Raw genomic sequence first — 13253 nt, forward strand, 5'->3', positions numbered from 1 at the left:
CTCATCCAATTTTTTGTTGTTATGCACAACCCATTCATGTAAGTGCATGGTCCTGCAAGCAAAATAACTTGAAGTGTGTGCTCAATCTGTGTGCGAACCTCAGGTTGCTGTATGACTTGGAGCATTGCTCCACCTATGAAACGTTTAGATTCCACAGGTGGAAAGTAGGCTATTTCAAAAATTAATGTAAAGGCTAAATTGGGTTGTTTGAATCAGCTTTGGAATGTCTGTGTGTCCTAATGGTATGGTAGTCTGGCCAAAACATGTCTGTTCTTTTAGCACTTCAACTGTCACAAGAGAGAGGCATCCTTACCCTCTAAATTGTAGTTGTATGGAGCAGCTGGCAGTGAAAGGACACTACTGAAAACTCCTGAACCTTGAGCACAGCTGGAATTAAAACATAGTCATGTACTTCAGTTCCAGCATTCTCTTCCCAATAGGTGGTAACATTTACCATTCAATTTTTATAAAAAATGAATATTAAGGTCAGGAAAACAAAAAGATTTTAACGCTATCTTTTTAATTATTTGTTTAATGAGTGATACTGAAGATGACAGTTAATCTTTAAGTTACTTGTCTTATCACAGCTCACAGAAGTGACCAAACTCTCCATGATCTGCCATTTTCTCCTTTCTTCCTTAGGCTGGTAAGAACTGGATGTTTAACAATGCAAAAACTCCACAACACTGTGAGCTAATGTCTGGCCACCTGAGAAACCGCATCACAGCTGAAGGAGCCCATTTCGAACTGCGCCTTCATCTGATCTACCTGATAAATGATGTGCTGCATCACTGGTTAGTATCTGATTATTAGATCTGTAGAAGACCAGATCAAAGATAGAAAATCCTAAGCATATTATAGAAGATAGCCAAACCTGTTGTTGCATGTGGTGACAGATATATTGGGTTGGGAGGTAATCTAGTCTGTATTTGGATTTGATCAGGAATTTGGATGTGGTACTCTGATTTATCCCCATTTTGCAGAATCCCTCATCATTTCTCAGTAATGTAAGTGTCCGTCAAGGTTTCACTGTAATGGAGATGTGGCGAGGCAGCAGGTGACATCTCCAATATGCTGTGTCATGGAGTGGAGGCACATGGATATATCCTACATGATGAGTTGTGAATCCCAGCTGGACTATCCTAGCAGACACCAAACCAAGATCAGGCACTCTTCTTTGAGGTGGCAGAGGAGGACAATTACAGGTCAACTCACCCTGGATTACCTTCCAGCACCACCTCATGACTACTTACATAGAATGGTGCAAACACAGATCTAGTACTCAAGGCAAGTATGATGCATGGTACAGGAAAGGTAAAAAATGGGGACAAATTCTCTGTTTCACCATTGATGTCAACTGTCCACATTATTTGTGTGTAACACTTTCTTTAACACCCAGATGTCAATCTGTGTATAGCAAATATGAGTCTGTTAGCCAAGTTCCATATAAAAGGCAGCTCTTGTTTTTCTTAATACCTAATGCCTAATCTGTTTTGAGTTAGTTTCTTTAGCTGTGACTGCCATGTATTACTGTTCAGATCCACTCAGGTAGGGACTGGTAATTAGATTAACGCTCACCTTCCCTTCCAGTCCTGTGATGTAACTACTTTGAGTGGGTATGAACAGTAAACACGCCCATGTTAGTTCAAGAAACTAACCTGAAATAGATGTTGCAGATTAGCAGACACAATCTTATAGTGTATTTCACCCAGACAAACAGTCAGAAGTCAGGTAGATTTACACATGCAGGAGTGTGTTCATTATATAAAAAATATAATGACCTCATCAGCATAAGCCTAAATTTTATCGAGTATTTCTGGGTGAGTATTTATTCAGAAGTTCTCAGTTTCTGTTACTTTACAAAGTTTTCAGACGAAGTAGACCAGCTGGTGATCACAACGCAGACTGCAGGAGCTGTGGTACTGCACATACATGTGGGTCGGTCTTCTCTACTGTTTTGAGCTCACTGGTGATGGTATCATTAGCATTTCTGTAGTCAGCGGGATTGTATATTTCCTTAAAAATGCTTTTTACACATTCATGTCTTGTGAAATGTGTGTGAATATATAAAAAAGTTCTAATATTGTAAATAATTGAATAATTTCCTTGTTTTTGGAGCCTGTAGTGCCTCATTTTTCTCCTGTTGTGTGTTCACAGTCAACGGAAACAAGCCCGAGACTTGCTCGCAGCCCTACAAAAGGTCGTGGTTCCTATTTACTGCACCAGCTTTCTTGCAGTGGAAGAGGACAAACAACAGAAGATTGCACGGGTAATTCTCCCTACATGCTTATAAGTCAACTTATGTGCCAGGAGGGGATGGTCGTGTGTTACTTAAGAATTTTTGATCTTATTAATCTGTGCTGGAAGAAATTGCATGATGTAGTTATTAACCTACCAGTTCCAAAATTGTGGGTTGCGACCCCAATTCGCTGCAGAAACAGCGAATCGAGTCGCAAACTCCCGCTCCTCCAAGACTGTGGCCCGCACCGGCATCAGGGCCCAGGTGGATCCAGCCTTGCCCTGCTCGTGTCTTGGTCACTTTCTCTCTGGATCATGGAATCCTGCCTGTGGCAGCGTCACTGAGTCTCGAAGCACAGTCCCAACAATGAACCCAGTGCCGATGCCTCCACTGCTAAGCTGCAGCTTTTCCAAGCTAAACCCTGTTGAGTTGGTGCTGCCATATGACTTGGGCTCCAACATCAGCCACATCAAGACCCTCAACCTGCGCTTCTGTTGTTTCCTGGCCAAGCTCCACTACCTGGAGCAGCTCAGATGAAGTCATGGACTGGTGCCTACATGACATAATATTTTAATTTTAATAACATAAGTACTTGGATATTCAAATTTATATGATATATGTTGATCCAAAATATCAAACTTCAATAATTATATACTGAATGTTGCAGAAAGCTGCTTTATTGCTGTTTTGTTTTTGTTGTCATCTGGGGTCACATTAATTTGGGAAGTACTATATTAAACATTATTTTATTAGATAATTCCATGAGCAGAAATTAGCCCATGGTGGGCGGGCTTGGCAGGGGCGGTTGGGAAGCCGACTGCTGTCTGCGATCAGGGCCGGAAGGCGATTTCGCGCTGGGACCAATTAAGACCCACCAGCGTGACACGTGAGCGGCAGCGCTCAGCGTTGCCTGTGCGGGCGGGGGAGGAGGGCAGGCGCGAACTTTGCGCGTGTGCGCGCTTCAGAATCAGCTTCAGAGCTGCCTCAGGGAGATGGAGTTTTTTTTAAAAAAAAGAAATTGCAAAATGTAATAAAACATGTCCCCTCACGTGATTCTGCCACATGAGCAGGGACATGTTATTAATTAAATTTTAAAACTTTTATTTTAGTTTTATTTGCTTTTGGAAACCTCATCCCGCCCATGGATGAGGTTTCCAAAAAACGGCCTTTTCGCCTGCCTGCCAATTGTAAGGTTGGACGGGCAGCGAAAAATTTAACTTAATTGATTCTTTAATGGCCTTAACAGGCCTTTTAATTGTCAACAGGCATGCTGTCCACTCCGGTGCGCGCTCACCGACCAAACTACAGCGCGACTGCACGTTGACATCGGGATGCTTGCCCGACATCGACATGCGTCATTTCACACTCAAGCGGGTTGGGCACACGCCCGCCTGCTGAGCTAAAAACATTTCCCCATATGTAGTGAAAGCAAATATCTGCTTACCTGGGTACATCCGCCCTTTTGTTTCATTGTTGCGTGCATTAAAAATGCCAACCAAGGGCTGCGTGGGACCAGATATTTTACTCAGTTCCCTCTCTCTCCCTACCCTATGTCAGTGATGTACTGCTCTAATGGGTCAGCCCAGTGTCTTATTGATTGTGGGTTTCTACTGCAGAACATAGTGATTTAACTTAAGATGGCCATTATGCATGACATTTGGATCTGTGAGTATTTTTTGTTGCTCAGACTGTGGCATGCCACTTAAGAGATGGAGCACCTCTTGCACTCAATGCCAACATGAATCATTTTTCAAAGAGTGATGGATCTTTATGCTACCCTAACAATGCCCTTGAAACTCATCTGTAGGAAACGAGCTCTCTGTGCCAGCAATGTATCTTGTTCTGTTTACTCTCAGACCCAAAGCTGGACTCTAGGTTAATCTTAATAGCAAAACCTTAATATCAGCACCACAAGTGGCTAAGGCCATAAAATTAATGGAAAACTTGGTTTTCTGCCAAGACGTACAGAATATTAAAGTAGATATAATAAATCTATATAAACCCTTTGTAAGGTCAAAGTTAAAGTATTGTGTGCTATTTTAGCTCAACAGTATAGAAAGGCTGTTGAGACTTCAGAGACGACGCAGCCTAGATTCACTGGGAACTGCCTTGTATGGGGAAATATAAACATGAAGAAAGATGTGAGAAACTGGGGCAAATTTGTTAAAGCAGTGAAGATTATGGGATCATATGGAATGAAGGAATGGGGCAGTGTGGATAGAAAGGGATTGTTTCCAGTGATCACAAGGACCTAGAGGAATAGGAAAAATTTAAATGCCTAAATATGGGATGCAAAGCAGGAGAAAGGATTTTACTGAGGGTTGTAAGGCTGTAGAATGCAGAACCAGAGTTAGAGATTAAAACAGAGACCATGGCAACATTTAAGTAAGGATTAGAAAGGTGGTTGAAGGGGAGTAACAGGATCTGAGAACAAAGCAAGCATATAAGCTTAAGGCTACTACTCATATGGAGAATAAACATCAATATGTACTAAATAGGCATGTTTCGTGTTGTATATAATTCTATGATGCCTGATAACTGTGGGTTTGAGCCCTTCTGAAATGAACCGAGTTAATTGAAAAAGGACAGATGAAGATTATGATGTCTGCATTGGGGTTGAGTAGAAATCAAATGCTATAGTCCTGCTTGAGCAGAACCTGTTTCCTCATTCCCTCCCCCAGGAGCTAGTTGCAGGGGTCATTGACTAGCTTGCTGTCATTTTACCAGCTGTGAGGGAAAAAAAAGGCCAGCTATCTAAAACAGCAGGCGAATAATTACAGGAAATTAGAGGAAACATAATCCCTTCCTCTCCAACCCCTCCAAAAACAAATATCATGGAGGGGGAGGAGGGTGGGGAGAGAATGGGGGGAAAAGAGCACATTCTACTAGCTTTGTGCCATACAGAATGGGAGCACAGACTGGAGATATACGAACATACGAATTAGCAAGAGCAGGCCACTCGGCTCCTCATGCGTGCCCCGCCATTCAATAAGATCATGGCTGATCGGATTGTAACCTCAACCCCACATTTCTGCCCACCCCGGAGAACCTTTCACCCCCTTGTTAATCAAGAATCTATCTAGCTCTGCCTTAAAAATATTCAAAGACTCTGCTTCCACTGCCTTTGAGGAAGAGAGTTCCAAAGACTCATAATCCCCTGAGGGAAAATAATTCCCCTCATCTGTCTCTTAAATATGTGAGCCCTTATTTTTGAATAGTTACCCCTAGTTCTAGATCCTCCCATAAGAGGAAACATCCTCTCCACATCCATCCTGACAAGACCCCTCAGGATCTTAAAGGTTTCAGTCAAGTAGCCTCTTACTCTTCAAAATTCCAGTGGATACAAACCTGACCTGTCCAACCTTTCCTCATAAGACAATCCACCCATTCCTGGTATTAGTCTAGTAAACCTTCTCTGAACTGCTTATAACATTTTTACATCTTTCCTTAAATAAGGAGACCGGTACTGTACACACTTCTCCAGTTGTGGTCTCACTAGTGCCCTGTATAACTGAAGCATAACCACCCTACTTTTGTATTCAATTCCCCTCACAATAAATGAGAACATTCTATTCGCTTTCCTAATTATTTGCTGTACCTGCATACTAACCTTTTGTGATTCATGCACCAGGACACCCAGTTCCCTCTGAATCTCAGAACTCTGCAATCTCTCGCCATTTGGATATTAAGCTTTTTTATTCTTCCTACCAAATGGACAATTTCACATTTTCCCACATTATACTACATTTGCCAGATCTTTGCCCACTCAGTCAACTATCTATGTCACTTTGTAGCCTCCTTCCGTCTTCTTCACAATTCACTTTCCTATCTATCTTTGTGTCATCAGCAAATTTAGTAACCATTTCTTTGGTCCCTTCATCCAAGTCATTTATATAAATTGTAAAAAGTTGAGGCCCCAGCACTGATCCCTGTGGCACATCACTTGTCACATTTTGCCAAACAGAACAAAGAGCCATTTATGCCAACTCTCTGCTTCCTGTTAGCCAGCCAATCTTCTATTCATGCCAATATGTTACCCCCTACACCATGAGCTTCTATTTTCCACAATAACCTTTGATGTGACACTTTATCAAATGCCTTCTGGAAATCCACCAGTTCCCCTTTATCCACAGCACATTTAACTCCTTCAAAGAACTCCAATAAATTGGTTAAACATGATTTCCCTTTCACAAAACCATGTTGATTCTGTCTGATTGCCTTGAATTTTTCTAAGTGTCATGCTATAACATCTTTAATAATAGCTTCTAACATTTTCCCTATGACAGATGTTAGGCTAACTTGGCCTGTAGTTTCTTGCTTTCTGTTTCCCTCACTTTTTGAATAAAGGAGTTATATTTGCTATTTTCCAATCTAATGGAACCTCCCTCAAATCTAGGGAATTTTGGAAAAGTAAAACCAGTACATCAACTATCTCACTAGCCACTTTTAGGGTGAAGTCCTTCCAGACTTGGGGATTTGTCAGCCCACAGCCCCAACAATTTGCTCAATACCACTCACTCCCCTGGCGATTGTAATTTTCCTGAGTTCCACCCTCCCTTCTGTTTCCTGATATATAGCTATTTTCGGGATGTTACTTGTGTCCTCTACAGTGAAGACGGAAGCAAAATACCTGTTGAATTCATCTGCCATCTCCCTACTTTCCATTGTCAATTCCCCAGATACACTTTCTATAGGACCGATGCTCACTTTGTTAATTCTTTTCTTATTTAAATATCTATAGTAACTCTTACTATCTGTCTTTATATTACTAGCTAGCTTTCTCTCATACTGTAATTTTTCACTCCTTATTAATCATCTTGTCATTCTTTGCTGTTCTTTATATTCTTTCCAATCTTCTGACCTGCCACCTGTCTTTGCGTAATTATATGCATTTTCTTGAGGTTTGATACTGTCTTTAACTTTTTTTAGTTAACCACGAATAGTGGGCTCTCCACATGGAATTTTTCTTTCTCATTGAAATGTATCTACTCTGTGTACTTTGAAATATCCCTTTAAATGTCTGCCACCTATCCCTTGACCTCATTTGCTATTTCACTTTTGCTAGCTCTGCTTTCATACCCTCATAATTGCTCTTATTTAAGCTTAAAATACTAGCCTTGGATGTACCTTTTCCTAACTTCCTGTCCTTCCTAAATGTCACATACACTTCAATATCCTGGCCCCAATCTTTTGCCATCCTGTAGTCATGTCTCTGAAATGGCTATCAGATCGTACTTATTAATTTCTATTTGCGCTATCAGTTCACCTGTTTTGTTTTGAATGCTACATGCATTTAGATACAAAGCCTTTAGTTTTGTCCTTGTATTATTTTTGTAGGGCCTAGCCTTATCTGCTGATTTACTCTAAGATTTGTACTCTTTGTCCCTTCCTGTCACGGTCTGTTTAACATTTCCCATATTAATACCCTTTCTCTCTTCCCTTGTCTCTACTCTTTGGTTTACCACATCTTCCCAGATTTGATCCTTTGCCCCCACTATTCAGTTTAAAACCCTCCCTGCTTCCCTAGTTATGCGGCTCGCGAGGGCACCAGCCCCAACACGGTTCAGGTGTAGACCGTCCCAGAGGTACAGATCCCACTTTCCCCAATACTGGTGCCAGTGCCCCAGAAACCAGAACCCACTTCTCCCACACTAGAAATGAGGAGGCCTGAGTGTGACAAGGAACGAGTGCTAACTTGGGATTTTGATGCAGAGGGGGAAGGAGCTGAGGCTTTTTATACCTTTTCAGTCTCCAATGACTGCTGAGTGTTCAAAAGCAACAATTAGGTGATCAGATAGGTGATTGATTAGTGAGTTTTAAGATTTTATCCCTCTAAACGGCTACATGGTTTAAACCAGTATTGGAGAGATATAAGTATTGCATTAAATGTAGAGCTTAATTAGTTAAACTACTTAATATAACATTTGGGTAATATTTCTAAACTTGAAACCTAATTATCTAAATAAAACACAGTAAAGGCTGGGTAGGTGATGTGTTGCAACTGGTAGTATATGGGTGTTGGTGGACACCATGGCAACCACATCTGCAGTAAGTGTCTGCAGATCAAGAAACTTTGGCTCAGAGTTGATGACCTGGAATCTAGGCTTTGAACACTGATGCATCAGGGAAGGGGGAATTTGCCTGGATACTTTGTTCCAGAGGCAATCACACCACTTGTGGCTTGGTCTGTGGTCAGGGACTGGTGGATGTGACAGCGGGTGAGCCAGGAATGAGGACCCAGAAGATAGCAATGGAGAAGCCTCAGCCCCTGCAGTTGTCCAACAGGTTAGACATTCTTGTGGCGGGTGTGGATGAGAGCAAGGACTGCAGAGAGAGTTAAGCAAACTGACCACAGCACCAGCAAGGAGCCATTCAAGTTGGGGGAGTAAAAAGGAATGTAATTGTAGTAGGGGGTGGTTTAATTAGGGGGATAGATGCAGCCGAGAGTGCATGTTGCCTCTCAAGTGCCAGGTTTAAGGACCGCTCCTCCATGCTGAAGAGAAACTTGGAGTAGGAAGGGAAGGATCCAATTGTCGTGGTGTGCGTGGGTACCAACAACATAGTTCAGACTAAGAAAGAGGTTCTGTGAGGGAGTATGAGCATCTAGGGACTAAATTAAAACAGCAGAACTGCAAAGATAATCTCTGGATTACTACCTGACTCTCAAGCAAACTGGCATAGGGTAAATAAAATCAGAGTTGATTGTGTGGCTCAAAGATTCGCATAGGAGAAATGGGGGCCCTGGAATCAATACTGGGGAAAGAGGGAGCTGCACCATTGGGACGGTCTTCACCTGAACCACATGGGGACCAGTGTCCTGGTGAGTCATGTAATTAGGGCTATAGAGACGCCTTTAAACTAAATAGTGGGAAAGAGGGTTCATGAAGAGAGATTTGATAAGTTAAAGAGAAAGAACAATGCATTAGTGCAGAGTAGCAATACGGGTAATGGTAACCAGAATGTGACAGGAAGGGACAGACCATACAAACATAAGACTGTACCAGCAAATAAGGTAAGAGTAGGAAAAATGGCTTTAAACTAATGGTGGGTTTGGGTGAGGGGAAATTTAGAAATCCAAAGATAAAAGTTGAGGCAATAAAGTATATTGATGTAGGTAAAGACAAGTTGAGTGAGACAGAGAGTTTAATAGTAATAGTGCATCAGAGAGTAAGATTCATGCAGGGAATAGTAGTAAAAAAATAAACTTGAAGTTACTTTATTTGAATATGCAGAGTATCCGTAATAAGATAGATGAAATAGTAACACAAATAGAGATAAATGATTACATCTAATTGCCATTACAGAGACATGGTTACAAGGTGACCAAGGTAGGGAAATAAATATTCCAGGATACAAAACATTTCAAAAAGACAGGCAGAATGGAAAAGGAGGGCAGATGGCCTTGATAATAAAGGATGATATAAGAACATTAGTGAGAAAGGATCTTGACTCAAAAACAGTAAGTAGAATCAGTATGAGTGCAGATTAGGATTAACAAGGGTCAGAAAATGCTGGTGGGAGTAGTTTATAGGCACCCTAACGGTAGTTATACCATTGGACAGATCATTAAACAAGAAATTATTGGAGCTTGTAACAAAGGCAATGCAATAGTTATGGGGTCTTCAATCTTCATATAGACTGGACAAATCAAATTGGTAAAGGTGGTATGGAAGATGAGTTTGTAGAATGTTTTCGTGATGGTTTCCTGGAGCAATATGTTATGGAACCGACTAGGGATAAAGCTAATTTACACAAAGATAGATAGGAAAGAAAGTTGTGAAGAAGACATAATGAGGCTACAAAAGGATATGGATAGGTTAAGTGAGTGGGCAAAGACCTGACAGATGGTGTGTAATGTGGGAAAATGAGAGGTGGTCCATTTTGGCAGGACAAATTAAAAAAGAAGCATATTATCTAAATGGTGAGAGAGGCTAGGTTTGTATCCACTGGAGTTTAGAAGAGTAAAGGGCAACTTGCTTGAGACACATAAGTTCCTGAGGGGACTTGACAGGGTGAATGCGGAAAGGATGTTTCCTCTTATAACTCTGAGATGCAGAGGGATCTGGGTGTCCTAGTGCATGAGTCGCAAAAGGTTAGTATGCAGGTGCAGCAAGTAATTAGCAAAGCTAATAGAATGTTATTGCTTATAGCGAGAGAAATTGAATACAACAGTAGGGTGGTTATGCTTCAGTTATACAGGTCACTGGTGAGACCACATCTGGAGTACTGCGTACAGTATTGGTCTCTTTATTTAAGGAAAGATATAAACACATTAGTAAACCTTCTCTGAACTGGTTCTAGATTAATACCTGGAATGGGCAAGTTGTCTTATGAGGAAAGGCTGGACAGGCTAGGTTTGTATCCGCTGGAGTTTAGAAGAGTAAAGGGCAACTTGCTTGAGACATGTAAGTCCCTGAGGGGACTTGACAGGGTGAATGTGGAAAGGATGTTTCCTCTTGTAGGAGAATCTAGAACTTGGGGACAATGTTTAAAAATAGAGGGTCACCCATTTAGGACAGAGATGAGGAAACATTTTCTGAGAGTTGTAAGACTTTGGAATTCTCTTCCTGAAAAGGTGGTTGGGGCAGAGTCCTTGAATATCTTTAAGGCAGAACTAGAAAGATTCTTGATAAGCAAGGGATGAAAGGTTATTGGGGGTAGGCAGGAATGTGAGTTGAGGTTAAAATCAGATCAGCCATGATTTTATTGAATGGTGGAGCAGACTCAAGGGGCCAAGTGATCTAGTCCTGTTCCTAATTCATATGTTTGTGTCTAGTCTTGTTCAGTGAGGCAGGGTTAATTAATAATGTCATGGTAAAAGATTCACTGGAAAATAATGATCATAATACAATTGAATTCCACATTAAGTTTGAAAATGACATACTGCAATCACAAACAAGAATCTTAAACTTAAAGCCAATTACATAGGTATGAGGGGACAGCTGGCTAAGATTGATTGGGTAAATAGTCTAAAAAGCATGGCGGTAAATGAACAATGGGAAATATTTAAAGAAACAATTCAACAGTTTCAACAAAAATGCATTGGAACACAAAAGCTCAGCAAGAAAGATCCATCCATGGCTTATTAGGGAGGTTAAGTATCGTATTAGATTAAAAGATGAGGCTTATAATGTTGCAAAGAATAGTAGTAAGACTGAAGATTGGGAGCTTTTTAGAAACCAGCAAATAGCCACCAAAAAGTTGATCAAAAGGGAAAGAATATAATAGAGTAACCTAGCCAGGAACATAAAAACAGATTGAGAACTTTGCAAGTACATATAAAGGAGGAGAATATCTAAAGTAAACATTGGTCCCTTAGAAGCAGAGACAGGATAAGTCATCTTGGGAATGAGGAAATGGCAGAGACATTGAATAAATATTTTGTGTCTTTCTTCACAGTAGACACAAGTTACATACCAGAAATAGAAGGTAGCCTAGGGGCTAATAAGATGGAGAAAATTGAGGTAATTAATGTCAGCAGAAAAAAAGTACTGGAGAAAGTTAAGGAACTAAAAGTTGACAAATTTCCAGGACCTTATTGTTTACTATCTAGGATTCTTAAAAAACCGAGCCGCAGAGATAGCTGGCTATGATTTTCCAAGGTCCTCTAGATTCCGAAATAATCCCAGCAGATAGGAAGTTAGAAAATGTAGCACCGCTATTCAAGAAAAGGGAGAAAGAGAAAACTGGGAACTTCAGGCCAGTTAGCCTGGCATCAGTCATCAACAAAGTGCTGGAGCCTATTATTAAGGAAGTCTTAACAAAGCACTTTTAAAACCATAGCATGATTACAACACGAAAACATGGATTTATAAAAGGGAAATCGTGTTTGATAAATTTATAGGAGTTTTTTGAGTGTGTAACTGATAGGGTAGATAAAGGAGAACTAATAGATGTAGTATACTTGGATTTTCAAAAGGCATTCAATAAGATACCACACAAAACGTTAATACACAAGATAAAGGGTCATGGAGTATGAGTGATATATTAGCGTGGATAGAGGATTGGTTATCTGACTGGAAGTGGAGATTATGGATAAATGGGACGTTTTCAAGTCAGCATGCTGTGACTAGTGGAATGCCGCAAGGATCAGCAATGGGTCCTCAGCTATTTGCAATCAATATTAATGACTTAGATGAATAGACCAAGAGTAATGCATCTTAGATTGGTGACGATACAAGTTAAGTGGGATGCAACTGTGAGGAGGACACGGAGGCTGCAAAGAGGTATAGGTTAAGTGAGAGGAAAACAAGTGAGAGGAAAACCCACGGAGCATAATGTGGGGAAGCGTGAAGTGATTCATTTTAGTTGTAAGAATGAAAAAGCAGAATATTTTTAAAAAGGCATAAAACGTGTAAATGTTGATATTTAGAGAGACTTAGGTGTACTCGTACAAGGAATGCAACACGTTAGCATGTAGGGTCAGCAAGCAATTTGAAAAGCAAATGGCACATTGGCCTTTATTGCAAGGGGATTGGAGTACAAGAATAAAGAAGCCTTGCTACAGTTGTACAGGGCTTTGGTGAGACCACACCTGGAATACTCTGTGCAGTTTTGGTCTCCATATTTAAGGAAGGCTTTACTTGCATTGAGTCAGTACAACGAAGGTTCACTAGATTGGTCCATGGGATGAGAGAATTATCCTTTGATGGGGGGCTGAGTAAATTGTGTCTGTATTCTCTGGAGTTTAGAAGAGTGAGAAGTGATCTCATTGAAACATTCAAGATTATGAAGGAGCTTGACAGGGTAGATACTGAAACATTCATTCCCCTGGATGGGGAATCTAGACAAGGGGGCACAGTCACAGGATAAGGGGTTGACCATTTAGGACTGAGATGAGGAGAAATTTCTTCACTCAAAGCATTTTGAATCTTTGGAATTCTCTACCCCAGGGTTGTGGGTACAACATCGTTGAATATATTTAAAGCTGAGATGGACAGATTTTTGGTGTCTCAGGGAATCAGGGGATATGGAGAGTGGGCGGGAATGTAGACATGAAGACCGAGATCAGCCA

General features: G+C 40.9%; 1 protein-coding gene across 3 annotated transcripts in view; it reads left to right on the forward strand.

Annotated features, from left to right (window-relative positions):
• cherp (calcium homeostasis endoplasmic reticulum protein) overlaps window positions 1–13253 on the forward strand; it is an 88533-nt gene that overhangs the window by 28976 nt on the left and 46304 nt on the right. For all 3 annotated transcript variants that reach the window (XM_078555596.1, XM_078555597.1, XM_078555598.1), the window contains 2 exons: window positions 643–794; window positions 2158–2269. In XM_078555596.1, the coding sequence (XP_078411722.1) occupies window positions 643–794; window positions 2158–2269 (264 nt within the window). The remainder of the gene's footprint in view (window positions 1–642; window positions 795–2157; window positions 2270–13253) is intronic.

This window comes from Cetorhinus maximus, chromosome 13 (genome assembly GCF_964194155.1).
Source record: "Cetorhinus maximus chromosome 13, sCetMax3.hap1.1, whole genome shotgun sequence".
In the NCBI taxonomy this organism is placed as follows: domain Eukaryota; kingdom Metazoa; phylum Chordata; class Chondrichthyes; order Lamniformes; family Cetorhinidae; genus Cetorhinus; species Cetorhinus maximus.